Source organism: Metarhizium robertsii, assembly GCF_000187425.2.
Source record: "Metarhizium robertsii ARSEF 23 chromosome Unknown MAA_Scf_1, whole genome shotgun sequence".
NCBI lineage: Eukaryota > Fungi > Ascomycota > Sordariomycetes > Hypocreales > Clavicipitaceae > Metarhizium > Metarhizium robertsii.
Window position 1 is genome coordinate 977,220 of NW_011942149.1, and position 17,850 is coordinate 995,069.

The window sequence follows — 17,850 nt, forward strand, 5'->3', positions numbered from 1 at the left end:
CCTGACATCAATGGACGTCTGGACGCAGGGTGAGAGATGGCCGTGCGGCTGCGTGCTTGACTAGAGTCCTGCTGCCCGAGTACGATTTGCCGAGTGCGTGAGGAAGCAACAGGAACAAGCACTAGGCTTGGCCACAATAGTGAACTTGTCCACTTCCGATGTTGGCAGCCAACATTGCAAGTGAACATTGCAACATTGAAGGCGCCAGCCAGCTCAAGTCACTGGTGCTCTGGGGATGCATGGCGACACCACTGCACCGCTGACACCGCTGCTGGACACCTTGGCTGTAACGGCTGGTGCGCTACTAAGACCAGACCAGCCGCTCGTGAGGCGTAGGTGTGCAGTTGTACTAGCGTTCCGGTTACAGCGCCAAGTGGCATAGGCGTTCAATGTTAGGGCGTGCAGGCGTACTCCGGCTGTTCAGGTGGGCAGTCCCAGACATTACTCGTACCAAGTACCACCAGTCGGACCCTGTGACGGGGAAGAGACCCCCCCCCTTCTCCATCAAGTACCTGTCGGGTGGCCGGTGGCGGCTTGCCCTGCACTAGTCATTCCTTTGCTTGACCGAACCCAGACGACCATCCACACTGGCTTGGTGTTCGTGTAATGAATGAAAAATGAAAGTACTCACTCCTCCGTGCTCCCTTCCTGCACGGCGACTCGTACCGTTGGCGCCATGGATGGAGTCGATGTACTTCCGCGAATGTCATGGCTGCCCATGCCAAATGCCATTCCCACTCAATGCGCAAGTGCGCATGTGGACTTTGATCACCCTCCGTCCCCTTGCGAAAGTCCCGGCCCTCCTTTTCTCGAAGTCACTTTCCTTGCCGGCGCCATCGCCTCCCTGGGATCCAGGTCGAGTCCCAATCCCAAGGGACAAGTCCGCTTCGCTCCTTCCGTTCAGAAACAGTTTTTGTTCTTTGGGTCCCCCGTCTGATCTCGACTTCTTTCCCTTTTCACTCCTTCCCTCCCTCCCACTCTCCATTGTGCCAACTCTTGCCTTTTTTTGTTCTCAATTCTTTATTCATGACTTTTGATATTTTGATTTTCAGACCCTCATTCGAAAGCCTTCTGACTCCTCGTCCAGTCCTTGGGCACATTTAAGAGTCACTACTGCCTATGCCCACGCCTACGCCTACGCCTAATCCACTCTGATTCCCTCTTTGGGCGACATACGGGGCATCCCTTCCCAACGGCACCCGACCCGACCCCGAACTCGAACTCGTCACAGCAAAGTTGTTTGCCGTATGTGTTTGTGCTTTGGACAAATAAAGACGGAACACGACTTGGAGGACACGAAATATAAAAACCCCGGCAGAAATAATCCATACGCCACCCCGTCGAAAAACTCGTCCCTGGTTGAGCGTACCCCAGTCGGGCATCTTACCTTTCGAGATATCACTCTTCATACCACACCGACTTTATATCTGGATGTAAGCACCACGAGGCCGCACCACGTTTTCCCACATCCCCCTGCTGTAATTTGCTTAAGCACAGCCTTGTGTCTCGTTCGGACTGTGAATGATGGGGGGTTTTCTGCCGACAGCCTTTTTTACGTGGTCCCTGGGCCGAAGTTGCTGCAGCTCGCCCTCAAATAGGCGACTGGAGTCTGCAACTGTCCGGACCTCGTGACTGCAGGCTGCGTTTCACCTCGCACGTTTGCATGATCCATAATCTTGAAATACGGAAGTTGCTCTTTCTGCTAACACGGAAACCGTCATAGTTGAAGGAAGACGTCACTTGGTTCATATTGGAAGCCACTCGATTTCCCTAGCGGACCAACTAACGAAATAACTCGCACAGCTTCTGCCGACAACCAAGAGGGCCAGCACACTCAACTTTCACGCCCACGTCAAGGAAGAAGCATAATCAATTCTTAACATGGTACCAGAGCAGGATACTGGCGGCCCTGTCGAGAGACCACGCAGGAATCTTTCAACCTCAGCCCCCGGACCCAATACCGAGACTGAGCAAATACAAGATGCCGATGTCCAGATGCAGCAGGCTCCTCAGGACGAGGCACAAAATGCAGGCAAAAACCAGTCAACATCACAAGAATCGCCTCGGCGGTGTGATCCGGCCCTGCGATCCTCTACACCCGCTGCCGCAGTGCTATCCAGAAATCCGTCTAGCAACTCACCGTCGTCTTCGCCAACACCAGAACCGGTGGTAACACGGCATTCAAGGCGGCACTCTCTTCATCAGTCGCTCCCTGTTGAGCCCCCAGTCACAAAAGCTACTCTGAGCGAACTGGACGTATCAAAGATAATCCATAATCCCAAGTTACGGCACGACATAAACTTCGACCCTGAGCTGCACTTTAGGCCGAATTTGGACGGAGAGAAGGGGCGAAAAAAGCAAGAGAGGGCAAATCAGTTTTGGCGGACGTTGAAGGAGGAATTGACGCTATTCATAATAGACCGACCCGCTTTCCATGCCAAACATGGAGAGTCCGACGACTGGACACTCCCCTCGCTGCTCAAGGCCGTCAAGGAAATAATTCAGACGCTGGTTCCCCAACGCGACCGCCAGTTTTTGGACGAAGGCTTTAATATCGAACTGTTGATGCAGCAGTTTTACAAGGGCATCGCCGATTTGGAAAAGTTGGCTCTCTGGCTTTCCCAAGTGCTCAAGTCTCACTGCGCGCCGATGCGGGATGACTGGGTAGACACCATGTATACACAGCTTCGCGACGGCAATCGCGATTCTGATTTGGATCAACTTGTCACTGGAATGCGCAGCTTACTAAGTGTACTGGAAGCTATGAAGCTGGACGTTGCAAACCATCAAATTCGCTGTCTGAGACCTGTCTTGATTGAGGATACGACACACTTTGAGCAAAAATTCTTTGTCAAGAAGATTCAGTCTCGAAAGGTGGACATTACCGGGGCTCGGGAATGGTATCGAGAATTTGAGAGAAATTATTCTGCTACGCTTGTTAACACGACGCAAACCTTTGGCGACATGGGCGTCTTCTTTGAAGCCCTCTCTCGTCTGGTTCTCCCCTCATCCGGGGAGAAGCGAGTGCCCAGCACCTTTTTGTTTGACGAAGAGCGAATTATGAAGCTCCGGTCAGACATGGTTGACGCAATCAACTTGGATATTTGCATGCGCATGTACGAGGATCTGGAGCGGGTGGCACGCTATAGCTCAAGGATGTTCGGTCGCGGGTGCCGGCCCCTTGACGAGGATACCTTTAACTCGTCCACAATGCCAACTTCAGAGTTTAACTTCAACACGCCACTGTCCAACTCTAGGCCGTCAAGTCTCGCACTTAGCTCTTCTTCTAGCTCTGCATCTTCCTCCCCACGCTCTTCTCTATCCATGCCTTCATATGTCGCGCCGGAGAACTGCGAATCACGAATCAAGGCCAAGAATGTGTACAACTCGCTGGTTGCGTTGTTGCAGTCGACGCCTCCATCGTCGCGTTATTGCAATCGATGGCAGACTATCGCCCCGGCAATGGCTCTTCAAATCTTCCGGTATACCAATGCCCCGTCGGAGTTTCTGCCAACGTTTGAGGGGAAGCTCATGGACAATGTGTGCCGGGTTGATTCACAAATCTACAAAGAGGTCGAGCAGGCTTTCCACAGCAGGCTGATGACTGCATTAGCGGGCCGAGTCCGTGAGTTTAAAGCACTGTCAGGCGTTTCGCTCTTCGCCGTAGCCACTGGTGGACGAGTGGCCAACAACAATCACCTCTCTCTATGCCGAGACTCTGAATCATCTTTACGCGATGGACAAGATGAGGGAGGAGTTGAGGATATGGCAACTCGGCTGGCCCATCTCGGTGTTTTGCACTGGCGAGTATGGGCTCAGTTGGCATATCTCAGCGAGCCTGAAGATATGTCTGTGGACGTTCCCAGTCACATCTAGGCGAAATGGAGATGATTCAATACTACCAATGATGGTCTAGGCTGGGAATGTGGTGGCTCTTTGGTATCCGCTAGACCGGCCTAGCGAGGCCACCACCCCTTATTTCCGACCGTCATACAAGCAATTGCTACCAAGCATCGACTATGCGAGGCCTAACGAACCTTCTAATTTGGACACATCAAACGTCGAAGGAAGCCGACTCGAATAGAATCAAGTCGAATTGGCAAATGGCGCAACATGCGCAACGCGCATTTTTTTTCTTTCTACATTAACAGTTGAGAGTCTTTTTTTTTATCTTCTCGAGTCTTCAGAATGGAGTTTCAAGAGTAGACTGGGAGAACTGAGAATAGCGAGGACAAGCTGCTTTGGCGTTTGCATACATATTTTTCTCTGCCTTTGCGACTTTGTTTTCATTGATTTTGACCTTTGTTTGTTCCAGCACGATTATCAATCCCTGCATGCGCTTTGCCTATGCGCTTTGTTTTATTTTGCGTGTCCTTGGGCCGTCATGGTTGGTTCCGGACATGGGACAGCCTGTTTGCTTTCTTGGTTGTGCACTTTTGTCTTTCAGACATGGCGTTTACTGGCGGCAGGATTATGGGATCAGACTTTGGGGGGGCTCAATAGCCGCGGCATACCCCGAGTTTTCTGACTGCGAGCCTAATATGAGGTGGCAGGCGGCGGGAGCAACATACTTTGTGCATTTGTAAGATTGAAGAGAGTCCACACTCGAGCCGAGGCGACTATAGGGCCAAGGCGATGGGAGGATTGTATATAGTGTAAAGGACACGGTCCACCGATTTATCATAATGCATTGATTTGACTTCACCCATGGGTGCTATTAGTTTTGCTGAAAGGAGTTTTATGTCATGAAACCAGCGAGTTGCGTCACCAAGTGGCGTTTGTTATGTTGCAAGGCTGGGCACGTCTGTGGCCACGTGAGTAACTCGGCGCCGGTCCTCGGATGAAAAGGGGCTGGCTGAATGGCGGGTGCGATTTCGCTCATGAGGCGAAGTGCCTTTTTCATTGATAGTCCGACGGTAATAACTAACCTGCGCCAGGGTGCACTCAAAGAGTGAACCGGACGCGAATGACTTGGGGTGAATGAATAGTCGCGCGTAACCTTGTTGCCTCGACATGTGTATGTATGTATGTACTCATGTGTCGGCTGTATGAGAAGGATGGAAGTGAATGTGTTGCCGGAGGAGCCAACATGCGCCCTTGGCGGCGCGGGGGTTGTTGGCTTGACTTGCGATTTGGTTACATGTTCTTGTATATCCGCGTAGTATTCACTGCTGGCTGAAGTGATGTGTGCGCGGGCGCGGACCGGGAGCCTCCCCTGACGTCGGTGCTGTTCGTCTGGCGTCTTTGTGTGTGAAACATGCCTGGCGACCGTGTGAGCTTGGCTTTGACTTGTTTGCGCGCCCGGGTCTTGAGTCTTGACGGCTGTGAAACAGGCTGGCAGGGGCGAGTATGGGAAGGCGGTTTGAGAGGTGTTGACGGGCTGCTGTGAGGAGATGTCCAGCATGGTGGCATCGAAACAAACGTGCTGTTTGTAGAGATTTCTGAACAGGTTTGAGGAGCAGCATGGCGCGTGGGCTGCTCTGCGGTTCCTTTCTCTGTTGGAGGTTGATATGTCGTCGCGGACGCGAGGTCACGGACCGAAGGGGAGAGGCTGCGGTGCCGCTGGTAGGCTTTGGGCTCTTACAAAGGACCTTTGGGATTGGTATCTGTCATGGAGGTTACGGTGAAGCCGGCTGGGAACTGGAGATGGCTGATGGGGAGGACAGGAAGGATAGTCACGGTTCCTTGTGGTGAAGATTTGCGAGCATGCCATGTGTTGCTGTTTGCTGTATATGGCATGCATGTAGGAGGGCAATGGGGGAGCAAGATGAGGTGATATCGTTCCAACTTCCGTGGACTTTATGGACTTGGAACAACTGCGTGCTAGACATTTCTGACTCGAGTTGACGGATTCAATCTTGATATAGGATAATTAGACACGCAAGATTGGACAATGTATGGCGCGCAGAAGATGAATGTCAATATCAACGTCGGTATCAACAAGAATATATACAACAACATTGGCATCGGCATCAGCATCGGTATCAACATTAGCATCAAGATCAATATCGACAGGTACATGAGAAGGAACAGTAACATGACTATTTCCAGCAATACTCAGAGTGACGTCAATGTCAGCAGCAGCAGCAGCAGCAGCACCACCACCACCACCAACAACAACAACAACAACAGCATCATCATCGTCATCATCATCATCAACAACAGCAGCTCTCCCCCACCTGCTACGTGGCCACCAGCCCCTAAACAAGTCCAGCCACCATGTCCCCCCGCCCGCGCCAGGAACAAGAACCTGGCCCTACGCAACGTTCTAGCTCCGAGCCGAGAAAGCCTCAAGCAAAACCGCCTGGACCCCTAAAAGCCCGGTTCCCCCAATCCCCCGGGAGACCCAAACCCGTGTATAAAGCCACAAATAGTAGTCGCGCGGGGTAATCTCGGCCGGGGGATTCCCCAGTCATTCTAGTCACGTACGAGTATCTCTCTTTTCACACCCGATATCACGCCATGTGCCTGGCGTCCTCGTAGCGTCAACGGCTTCCTAGCCGGAATACCCCTAAACCCACGAACCCTGAACTGGTGTATATCACGCGCGCGGTGTCATGATCTGTTCATGTTCGCAAAACATATACATTGAAAAGATGGAAACTCAAATCAAGAGGCTTGCTGTGGTCACCGCATCACGATTCTCTGATGTATAAGTTTTGTCACCGCCGGCGAAGCCAAAAATACTGGATCTCGGTGCTGGCTGAACCTTGTGCCGCCGCGGTCGCACGAGTACCCGGTATTTTGTTTTTTCATTTTCTTCATTTTTCCGCTCTTTTTATTGTTCGGGGGATGATACCTGTTTACAGAGTTCGGCCTTGTGTCGACGACTTGCGTTGTCGAGGCTGGGAGAGGGCCGAACCAGGCGGTCAATGACTCATGATAAGGGACGGTGTTGTGAATATGTTGAAATTGAGTTGGGTACCTGAGTAGGCTGGGATAGGAAGATACTTGTGGTATCTAGTGGTATCTTGTGGCGGGAATGGGGGTGTAAGACTTGGGAAAGTGTTTAATAGAAGCCATGTTTTTCTCTTTTCTCTGCCCTAGCCTGGCTCAAGGGGTTTGTGTAGCCGTTGCGTGGTTGTCAACTTGTTATCGGCATTGGCCGCACGTTTTGCGGCGGTGCTTCAGAGGAACGCTTCGCTGCTGGTGCTAGAACAGAGCATCTGCTCGCCGCTTGAAAGGCCGTTGTGAGTGAGCTAGGGGATATCCGCTTCCTGGTCGAGATCAAGTTGGAATGTATCTAGGAGGAGCGAGGGTTAGAGATATGCATGAGGGTCAAGCTTAGAGTCAGATTATATACCTGGGTTAGGGCTATTTCAGGAGCCGACATCTGCTCAGAGGGATTGAGAATTCTCCACGATGGGGTTCTTTGTTCGACATGGCTTATCGAGAATGGGAATCGGCAGGGAACTCAAATTGCGCCTTCTTGCATACGTTCCCTGCATACCTACTATACCTTGGTATGTCTTGGAATAGGAATAAGCATAAACACCTAACTAGGTAGGTATACAGGCTGGGACAGAACCAAAGACCAAGGGAACACGTACATGTGGCCAAACCGCCAAGTGCAAAATGGACAGCTGGGCGATTCCAGCAGTGGTGATGTGTTGAGGTGTCGAGCCACCAGAACGAGACTATGGCGATGGACCATGACCCTCGGCGTCTTGAGAACCGCCGTTTCCACTTCTTCTCATCTCTTTTGGACGCGCGTAGTCCCAGCTGCACATGGCCGGTCGTCCTCTCTGGAGACGCCAAGTTCCGACATTGTGGTTCAAAGTTTGTTGGTGCCATAAAGGGGCAGCCATGCCCAGTCTCACGAGCCCGGTTTTATATCCGTGTAAAAACAAAAAGTAACAGAGAAAAAACATACCATTATTGAGGAAAATAACTTGTGCAAACGCGGTCCAAGTATTTCGGTACGCGGAGCTTCCATGCACATTCTAGACCGATATAGTATTGATATTGGCCGTTGTATGGTTCATTTTCCCTTTGTGCCTTTGCAACTGTTTTTCTTATAAACCCATGGCTCTTCTATAGCTGGCCATGCCATTTTCATCATCTCATGTTTTGATGGGGCAGCGTGTCGTGAGTCTCGCCCAGATCATATACACATTATTCCTCTAGCACCATAAAAAAAAGAAATGAGACACCCCCTCCCGGCCTTCATCATGACCTCCCCTTCCCTTTCTTGTCCTTCTTCTTCTTCCCGCCGGATCCCGCACTCCCCTCGTCCCCCCCGTGCCCAGCCGCACCCGCCATCAAGGCACTCATAGGATCCCCCCCGCTCTGCATCTCCTTCATCATGTCCTTGAACAGATTCTCCGACACGCCGCCGCCCGTCATGGCCGGACTCAAATACGGCAAGTACTCGTTCATCTTCCAGCCCCGCGGCACCGCGGGCTTGGGGTACGGCTTCCCCTCGGGCGGCTGCACCTGCCCGCCCATCCTTACCCTCAGCCCGGGCGAGTTCTCCGTGGTGGGGTTCTGCTGCAAATGCTTGGCAATCAAAATGTACAGGTGGTGCTTGCTCTTGATGCCCGACGGATTCTGGGGCGTCTGCTTCAGGCCGACCTTTACGCGGCCCGGGTTCGCCCAGTCCTTGGGATGGGTCTTTTCCGGCTCGAGCAGCGTGGGCAGACGGAGGCGGGAGCAGGCGTTTGCGATTTCGCGCGCCAGGGGGCTGCGCACGGCGAGCGAAGCCGGCACGCGGCGGCCCTGGGAGAGGGTGCGGCTGGCGTCAAAGTAGACTGGGTAGATGCACTGGAAGGAGGAGTAGGCGGAGCGGTCGGCGTCGGGGGCGAGCATTTGGCTGGGCAGGTTTGAGGGGGCGGAGGCTGGTGGTGCAGAGGATCTGGGCGGCGGTTGCTGCTGGGGTATGCGGCGCATGATGTCCGAGTCGATAAAGTCGTCAATGTCGCCTTCTTCGGGGTCGGACGCCACGTCTGGGTCGCTGTCGGAGACTTCTTCTACCCGTGGTTGAGACATCTTGAGTGTACTAGCAACAGTGGGACGGATCGAGGAATTGAGGTGACGATGGGGACGTGGTAGGACAGCTGGGCTGGTTGGATGCCCACCGATGTGGTGATGAAGTGAGGTTGGTGTTGAGCTCCGAATTTGATCCAAGGTGGTCAAATGGTGGGGGGCCTGGGAGACAGAATGGCGCTAGCCCTACTTGGGGAAACGGCCATGCTACCGAGTACAAGCAAGTCTAGTTTAAACATTACCATCAATTGATCTGTTGCTGAATAGTTGACTTTTTAAATTCTTGGTCAGAATCACACGTGGCACCCTTGCCACAGCTGGACCTCCAACTAACAATTCTCTCGAAATGCTATACGTCCTCTGGTTCAGTAAGCACTTGACCTTGCCTCAAACAAGAAGGATCCGGATAGCATTTTTCTTGATACTTGGGACAAGGTAGCGAGCAGGTTGAGCAAGGGGAAAAGAAGAAGCCCGGAATCTGTAAATGGTCTTTCGAGGTGCTGTTTTTTCCCCTGGTTCGCATTCTGCCAAAAATCCAGATTCACCAGACACGCTCGCAGGCCCAGCCAACCAGCGCATCAACGCCCCCAACTACGTAGGTAGTTACTACTTCCCATATCCATTTCCCAGCGCAGTCCCATCGCTAAAACACGTCCCCAGCCTAAGACAATCACCCAGCCAAAACTGTTTGCACCACGCGTCCCCTGCGCAGGCAACACGGCAAGGCACCACCTCCACGACGGAACAAGGCAATGCTCAAAAGCGCGGGCGTGGATGAGCAAGGCCGCTCCACAAATTGACATGAGCCAAGATGACCGCCGATGCCAAGCTTTTGCTCCCCGCCCGCCTCACACAAAATTGATGCCAACGTTCACAAAAGCGTCACAGGCTCAGCCTCGATGGAATGAAAAAAAAATATAGATAGTCAGTCCCATAACTACTATACACAGAAACCCCCTAGCCAAGGAGAAAAATGAGCCCCGTCAAGCCAGACCAAAGCGCAATCTGCAGTTACGTCGTCCCCGCCTAGCAAAGTGTGCTGTTTACCTAGTTCCTGTGAAACCGCTTTCCGTCAAGCTTAAAAAACGATCCCTTGCTTCATATATATGTATATGTATATATGTATAGTACTGTAATGACTGTAATGACTGTAATTAATCTTCATTTCATCGTATTTGGTTTGCCTTGATGCTTGGATTTTTGAACTTTGTCCCTGGGGGATGAGCCTCCTCGGGGAATTTGCAAAAGGGGTGTATGCAGACGTTGTCGCGGATGCTGGGGCACTATTGAGGAAGAATTGCTGTTAGCAACATGCTAGGTACATGCACGCGGGGCATAGACTAATAGACCAGAGTAAAGGCCAAAAAAAAGAGAGAAAAAAAAAAAAGAAAACGTACGTGATGGCCGTAGATGCACTCGTCAGACTCGCAGTCTTGCCCATTTGTACACGGGTTCTGACGAGCCAACACGGCAATGGCGTTAATCTCCTCGCTGCTGGGCTTGTAGTCGTGGACAAAGAAGCACGAGTCACCCTTGGTGCAGGGCCCTCGCAAAAAGTGGTTGTTGCACAGCTTATCCGACTCCTTGCGCTTCTTGATGCTCTCCATGGCCGAGACGCTGACGGTGATGGGCTCGTCCAGCCCGCGGTGGCCGGGATCCCAGTCGGGCTGCTGGGGGGGAATCTGCTGATACTGCGCCTTGGGGGCTCGACTGGCGGCGGGCTTGGGGGCGATGGGGAGCGAAATCTGGGGAGGGGGGCTGCTGTTGCTGCTCGCGGCGTTGGCGTATGATAATGATGAGCGGCCTGGCGTGCTGGCTGATCCGATACTAGTGGCAGGGCTGGCAGTCCTAGGTCCGGCTACCCAGCTGCCAAGCTGCCAGGCTGACGTACTTCTATCGGGACATTTGTCACTACGGAAAAGGTCCCTTCCCAGATCCATGCTGGGGATGCTGGTGGCGACGAGCTCGGGGACGGTGGGGACGCCTTCGATGATGGTCATGCGATGGCGGGAAAAGTCGTTTTGGGCAATCTTGTCGAGCAAGGGGGCGTATGAGGGATCGTGGGAGACGCCCAGGAGAATATGTCTGCAGTTGTAGTTTTCAAGGTGAAACTGTATATTATCTGCGAGTCGGGTCAGCAACTGGTTTGGGACTTTGTCCTTGTTCTGGGAAAAGCGCAGCATTTACTCTTGATTTTGGACGAGACACAGTCCTTGTCGTGTCCAGCATCGATAAAGTCGAATGTTGCCTCGCCTTGGGTGAAGCCTGAAGCAAAATCCTTCAGGTCGGACAGGTCGCGGCCCAAGGACTTGGCCAGGCCGCCAAAGTTGGCCACCACTTTTGTAATAATCTCGACGTCAGCATGCTCGCCGCACTGAGCAGTAATGGCGTCTCGAAGCTCGCGAGCAGCCTTCCTGCCGCCTTCGACGCCTTGCTTGATCCATTGGTCGCGGAACTGTGTCTGCGTTTAGCGCTTGGGGTTTCTTCACGCGCGTGTCGTGCTCAGTTGTACATACCAGCAGGCCGTCGCCGTCAATCATGACAAGAATGTACGCATTGTGGTTCTGTTCAAAATTTTAGTCTCAGCGCAAAGCGTCGCCAACGAGAGCATCGCCATACCCTGATTTGTTCGATTTCCTTGGTTACCCAATCGGTTCTCGCCTCGCTATTCTTCAGCTGGGTCTGCAAATCTCTCTTGTCGCGTTTGCACTCTTTAAGCTCGTCGACGAGTTGCTGGTTCTGGAATCGCAGGGCGGTTTCGAGCTTGTCGCAGTACACGAGGATATCCTGCCACGGGGCGTTAGCATGCGAAATCTCAGTCAAGTGCCTCGCAGGATGCCATGCCACCAACCCGAATCAATAGATCTGACGAGTCCCTTTGCTGCTGTATGCCCTGAAAGCGCTGGAAAAAATCCACAAGATTCGATCCTGCCGACATCTTGTCTGAAGAGTCGTAATAAGGCGTGTGGTGGTTTCTGTCCTGAGACTTTAGGGCAGACATTTGGTCGAGATGAAATTTTTTGGGCACGCGCGAGGGGAAGAGGAGGTGACGATGAGATGAATAAAGAGTATTAATAGTTCGGCAAAAGCGTGCTCTCTATTACAATACGGAGTACGGAGTACACAGATTATAATTTTAATGTGCACATGTGCCCGTTCACACCCTGGTCAGCTCCAAGACTCAGTCCGGGGTCGACGAGATGGGGGGAAACAGAAGGCTCAACAGGGCCGGCTGCTGTGCGACAGGAAGAGGGCAAAAAATAAAATAAAAGAAAAAGCTTCAATACGACGCCACCCAACGACCACGGTTGGGTTCAAAGCAGGCTGGGGTAACAGAGACACCTGGGGGGTTTGATGAAGAAGGGGAGGGCGCAGTCGAGGAGGGTATAATATATTTGTGTTCCGATTCTGAAAGCCTGGCGAAATCGCAGTCCAGGCGTGTAGAAATACGCAAGCAGAGAGAAGAAGCCTTTTCAAAAGAGTCAAAGCAAGCGAGATCAAGACGAGTGGTTTTGTTTTATTTTTGGAATGTCGACCTGTAATTTTTCCCCCCTTCAACGATTTTAGGCAAGAAGAGGAAAAAAAAAACAGACTAAAAATTGATAGGCGACTGATAAGAGAGGCCGGCGGCATCAATGTTTCCACCCCTGCATTTCTGGACTTATTCCTGGGGGCCAGCGGCTGCGTGCATTGGCTTGTGTCGGCTGGAGGGGTGGCCCAGGGTTGCATGGCCTCACCGGGAGGCAATCAATCAAGATGCGGGATGCGGGCGGCACAGTGGGGCCCAATCTGCTGCCCCGTCCTCGTGTAGTACCTGAAGTGATCCGGCTACGTCCATCGTCGGCCACCCAAGCCATCAAATATTAGGTCTGGTCAATGAATATCATCTTCTTGCAGCGTCACGTCGATGCTGCGCCTCGCTTCCCATCGCCTTCGTTCTGCCACGCAAAGGCACAATGCAACTCGCTACGCACTCGCTCACTACAATGAAACACCATAAAGCGACTCTCAGCCCAAACCAAACCCTAACCACGCAGCACGGCGCCTTGCCGACCGACCGCCTTTCAAGCTCCTCCAATCAAAGGCCTGTGCCTCCCCCTTTTTCCTAAACGTCACATCTGCTGCGACTCCCAATGTTTGTCTTGTCGCCCGCCCGGCCTCTACGCGCCTGCAAGCCGCCCGCCTTGCAACCAGGACAGTATCGAGTTCCATCACGAATACGGACTACATAGAGCACAAAGCATCTTTCGTACAACCACCACCCGCGAGCCAACCGCCCGGCTTGCATGCCTCTTTTACCAAACGAGCCTGACGTTTGTCACCACCCCTGCTTTCACACGTCGCTGCCTTCCGTGCAACTCTGGTGTTTCGATCGGGGGGCAACCGGCTGGTCTTTCTCATTGTGCCCTGCTTGACGTTTATGCGTCATTGTTCCCTGACCGCTTCATGGGGGACCCCAGTCGTTGACGTGCAGAACTTGATTCGCGACATGGGCGATGCGTTTTGTTACATGCTTTTTTATATGTATTCGTTGTCTGCAGCTGACTGCATGGGGCTTTGCGCCCTTTCGGAGCCGTTGTTGTTCTTACTTTGGGTTTTGTGGTGGGCTGGATTTATTGTGTCTGGGAGGCGCCCGGCAGCACACAAAGGTTATGCATGTCCAGGTGACGCTCTTGCAAGCGCCCGTCGCACTTTGCACGCCGTCAAAGTACATCAAGCGTCATTGACCAATTCATGAGCCCGTGAACACGGGGCTTATAATGAAGAACACCGCCGAGAAATACTCGCAGAAGCTTATCGCATCGCTCTCCGGTCGGGATACAAGGCCTTGGAGTTGCATGCAGCATAGCCCCCGATGGCTTAGGAGGTGTATAAACATCGCCACGGCTCTTGGGAAACATTTCCATTTGCATAGGAAAGGAAAAAGTCAAGGTAAGCGCCTATATTGGAAGTCAGATCCTTGCCATCTTGCCGTGCGTTTCATCTTTACCTCCGCAAACGCCAGGGTTGGTTGCCGGCAGCCACCTGGGTAATATCTTGATGCATACCCGAGTACGTCGAGATCGCCGTCCTATCAAATTGCGTCCGAGCCTTATACCCAGGACGGCACTTCCCCCAGAGAATAATGAGAGACGTTATTTCCCAATCATGATCAAGGTAGGAGAAATATGCAATCCTCGCCAGCAATGTCCAAAACCGCAGAAAGCCGCGCGATGTGGCCCTTGTAACCGCGGCCGCAGTTTTCAACTGCCGCTCCTCCGCTCTATGCATGCCATCATCTGGGCTGAAACCTGTTCAACACCTGCCAAAGCGTACCCTCGGCAATGTCCCCTCCAAACTGCCACTCCGACGCCCCCCCTTCGCTGGGAGCCATCTCCGCAGCCGCCATCATACCGCCACCATCCTGCACCGCGGTAAGGTCATTGTATATCAAGTCTGAAATAGCAAACGTCGGCATGATATTCGACAGACCATCTGGCGCAAAGGCCCATTCGCTGGGTGACAGCCACGTCTCGCCCAGTGTGTCTTGCCTGGCGTTTCCCACATCTTCACCCTCAACTGCACTCTTCGCCATGCTTGCGCCTGGGAGTGAACTAGCTGGCCAGACAGGTGCTGGGTTTGCATTTGCATCCAGTCTCGCGGACCCGCTGGCAGGCGTATTGTCCGAAGGTCCCCTCGTGGAGGCTGGCGTGATGGAACTTTTGGAAGGCGAGGCAGAATGAGCAAGCGCCTTTGTAAATTTGCCCAAAATGGCACGGAGAACACCCTGTGCGGCCTTGGCGAGTGGATTGCGATGCTGCATTGTCGCAAAACGCTCTATGGCCCAGTGGATATGTTGAACGGATAGGTGCCGGTGTTCTGGGTGTTCGTGTGGAAAGAGGATGTATACAGAGGCAACGAGGACGATGGCGTCGAATGTTCCAAAGAAGAGCATAAAACTAGGGCTCGTTAGCATTTCGCGGCTTCTTTTTCACTCGCCCACGTTCGCGTGGGAAACTCCTCACCGACAGAACTCACTTTCTCCAGGATGTAGAAGGTAGGCCCTCAAACATTGATCTCTGCATCTCCAGCATGGCCAAACCAGCTGTCAATGCCTCCAACCTACTCTCCTTCCTATGGAACAGGTATGGTCGATGCAAGGCCATGAGAGTGAAGTTGTGAATGAAGTGGAAGTAGTATCGTGTCCCCCCTATCCACCCCTCCACCTCGGGGTCGTTATCCCAGCGCGTGTCAGGATTTTTCAGCCTCAATATAGCGGGCGTTGATTCATGGAGACTCATGATTTTCTGGTGAACCCTGTCGATTTTGGAGAAATCCCTGGGGTAGGGACCCTCATGTTCGAGGTCCTGGATATCTCGTAAGGGCAAAGTTATTTCGTGTAACCAAAGACAGCGAGTCAAAGGAGTAGGAGGGTCCTTTTCCGGATTCCGAGGGGCGATAGGAGTATTCGAGCGGTTGGATGGCACTGGAGTGTCGATTGGGAGGGATGGGAGGCTGTGGCGCCAGTCCACGGTACCGGGTCGGCCTAGTATTAAAGACATGTTGATATCCCTGAGCTGTTAGCAGCTGTTTTGTTTGTTACCGCGGAGAGGGGGGAGTGGACAGGGTGGCAACGCGACATACCACATTGCGAGAATCATGTACATCTTGCGCCGTCTCTCGATGAGCCACTGATTCTCAATAACGGTCTCCAAACTTGTTTCTGTGGGCTTAGGATCGAGGCTATCCCGGTGCATGCCCAACTCTTGAGCATCTCTGATAGCAATTCCAATCATGTGCCACTACGCCATTCGTTAATCTTGAACCTACCAAAGCATGTCGAAATGCTCAACAGGGAAGAAGGGGGCGGAGGGTGTCTAACCGACTCAGTGACATTAGCAGTATACTTCAAGAAGCAAGCTCTTAGAAACTCGGCCTGAACCGTCGTAACACTCAGCCCCTTCTTCCCAAACAATCCCACAATTTCCGCCCCGCTAGCACTGTAATCACACGCCAAGTCCTCAAAAGTCATGTTGGCGGCATACTTCAACGTCACAAACTCCTCTTCCTCGTCGTCCGGAAGGACCAGTAAAGCCGCGGCAATCATTTGGAACAAGACGGCCGGGAAAACCCTCAAGCCAGGAGGAATGCCCCGCGGTCCTTCGGTGGAGAATATACTAAACGGGAGGTTATTCCACTCCTGGAGTTGGGCGAAGAAAATGTCCGGGTCGACAAAGTAGTACTGCCAGTTGAATTCGCGCATACACATGGCCACGAGCTTGTCGATGAAGACCTTGGCAGGGAGATGCCGTATGAGGTCCTTGTATCTTTCGCGCACAGCAAAGGAGTCTTCGCGGGAGGTGCAGGCTAGTGAGAGCGTAGAAAGTGAAGATTGGTCGTCGAATGAAGGGGCCGTTTCGATTTTCTTGAGAAAGGAGATGGTCGATGCTCCAGTTTGGCCGTAGCCCCATGTTGCGGCCATGGTAGAGAGCGGTTCTGTAATTTTTGGGGGCGTTGAAGATGCCGAGATTTGGGGCACTTGGGTGGATGGTGATATCTTGGTGATAAGGCTGTTGTTGTTGATGGTGGTGTTCCCGTTCTCGGATGTACGGGCACTCGGGTCGTAAGAGCAGAATGTTTCACGGTTTCTAGAGCGGCAATTTGCGCAAGGAAGCTCTCGGTCACACTGGCTATGTTAGTGTTTAGTGTCATGATGGGATATGCCGTGACTAGGTGAGTTGAATTGCCATGTTGGGTGCGCTGAAGAGTGGAATGTGGTGATGGCATGAGAGAGGGCGTTGACGGAGTACCTTTTGCTTCCTCCTATGACACTCGGTACACGACACAACAACCCTCCTCCTCTTCTTAGGAGGGCCCTTTCCGGACGGCACTGGAGCCTCTGTCTCGAGTATCGAATCGCTCATGGCTTCGATCGGCTCTGTACGCAAACTGACGATACCTCACCACTCAGCCAGGAGCCAAGGCAGGCCATCAACCTCAGCGTCCAAGTAGTCTCACGGTTTCTACCGGCCCTTGCCTTCCTGTCCAGTGGCAGCTTTCAAAGCACTCATCTGTTGAGAGATGCAGCTTCTGCGTCGGCATGTACGGTGCGAAGCCGGCCATGACGTACGTACATGGAAGTCAAAATTGAGTTGAGGTGACATGTCAACCGTCACCGTTGCCCATCCAAGCTGAAAGTCAGATTGTCGCTACCGGCTGGTGGGGCCGGAGTCAACATTGAACATTGAACAGTGAGGGGCTCTGGGCCAGCATTAGATGTCAACTGGCCTGGTCGTTCATGTGTCCACCAGTTAACCACGAAGCTGTACCGAGTTGTCCGCAATGGAACATTTGAACCAGGCTCTTGCATGCCGCCCACACCACAACCACCACATCTGGGCCATTCAGGCGCCCGCCAGCCCGTTTTCAGCGCTCCTGGCCTGGTACTGCTGCCTACTGAGAACTCCTTTCGATGTTGACGGGGTGTCCGGTGTGGCGGACTACCAAGACCGAGGCTGGCTGCGGGAGACCACAAGATACATACCTTGGCGACTTTCGCACATCACGCGAGCCTGAACGAAATGTGGAGAGATGCCGAGTGGTGCCATCCTCGCAACCAACGTAAAATTTCCGACTGCATCGGCAGATGGGACCAGTTTGAATAAGGTAATCCATGCTACCTCTGTGGTTGCAAGGCAAAGTATCTTGCAAACACTATTCACGGTGTTCAGAAAGACAATATTCGTAAAAACATAAGCCAAGTATTTCAACGTTGTCCCCGTCCTCGAATCCCTGGTAGTACGTACCCGTCAACCAAGATCTCGTCCATTTAATTCTCCAACCGGCTCACTACTTCCGTGTCTCGTTCCTAATCTTCCTCCAGAC

General features: G+C 52.7%; 5 protein-coding genes across 5 annotated transcripts; 2 read left to right on the forward strand and 3 right to left on the reverse strand.

Moving 5' to 3' along the window:
- Positions 1–1,881: 1,881 nt before the first annotated feature.
- MAA_08859 (T-complex 11) lies at positions 1,882–3,876 on the forward strand (the record flags this gene model as incomplete). Its single annotated transcript, XM_007826857.1, has 1 exon — positions 1,882–3,876. One exon carries the CDS (start codon positions 1,882–1,884, stop codon positions 3,874–3,876), a length of 1,995 nt encoding a protein of 664 aa, XP_007825048.1.
- Positions 3,877–5,893: 2,017 nt separating this feature from the next.
- Positions 5,894–6,316, forward strand: MAA_08858 (uncharacterized protein; the record flags this gene model as incomplete). The annotated part of the gene is made up of 1 exon (XM_007826856.1): positions 5,894–6,316. One exon carries the CDS (start codon positions 5,894–5,896, stop codon positions 6,314–6,316), a length of 423 nt encoding a protein of 140 aa, XP_007825047.1.
- A 1,853-nt stretch (positions 6,317–8,169) lies between these two features.
- On the reverse strand, positions 8,170–8,988 carry MAA_08857 (signal recognition particle, Sec65/Srp19 subunit; the record flags this gene model as incomplete). The annotated part of the gene is made up of 1 exon (XM_007826855.1): positions 8,170–8,988. The coding sequence occupies one exon, from the start codon at positions 8,986–8,988 to the stop codon at positions 8,170–8,172; it is 819 nt and encodes a 272-aa protein (XP_007825046.1).
- Positions 8,989–10,151: 1,163 nt separating this feature from the next.
- On the reverse strand, positions 10,152–11,986 carry MAA_08856 (zinc finger domain-containing protein; the record flags this gene model as incomplete). The annotated part of the gene is made up of 6 exons (XM_007826854.1): positions 10,152–10,268; positions 10,383–11,107; positions 11,173–11,440; positions 11,502–11,549; positions 11,605–11,772; positions 11,837–11,986. The coding sequence occupies 6 exons, from the start codon at positions 11,984–11,986 to the stop codon at positions 10,152–10,154; spliced, it is 1,476 nt and encodes a 491-aa protein (XP_007825045.1).
- Positions 11,987–14,260: 2,274 nt separating this feature from the next.
- On the reverse strand, positions 14,261–16,889 carry MAA_10628 (Zn(2)-C6 fungal-type DNA-binding domain protein; the record flags this gene model as incomplete). The annotated part of the gene is made up of 5 exons (XM_011412346.1): positions 14,261–14,924; positions 15,004–15,537; positions 15,610–15,767; positions 15,848–16,651; positions 16,776–16,889. The coding sequence occupies 5 exons, from the start codon at positions 16,887–16,889 to the stop codon at positions 14,261–14,263; spliced, it is 2,274 nt and encodes a 757-aa protein (XP_011410648.1).
- Positions 16,890–17,850: the final 961 nt, after the last annotated feature.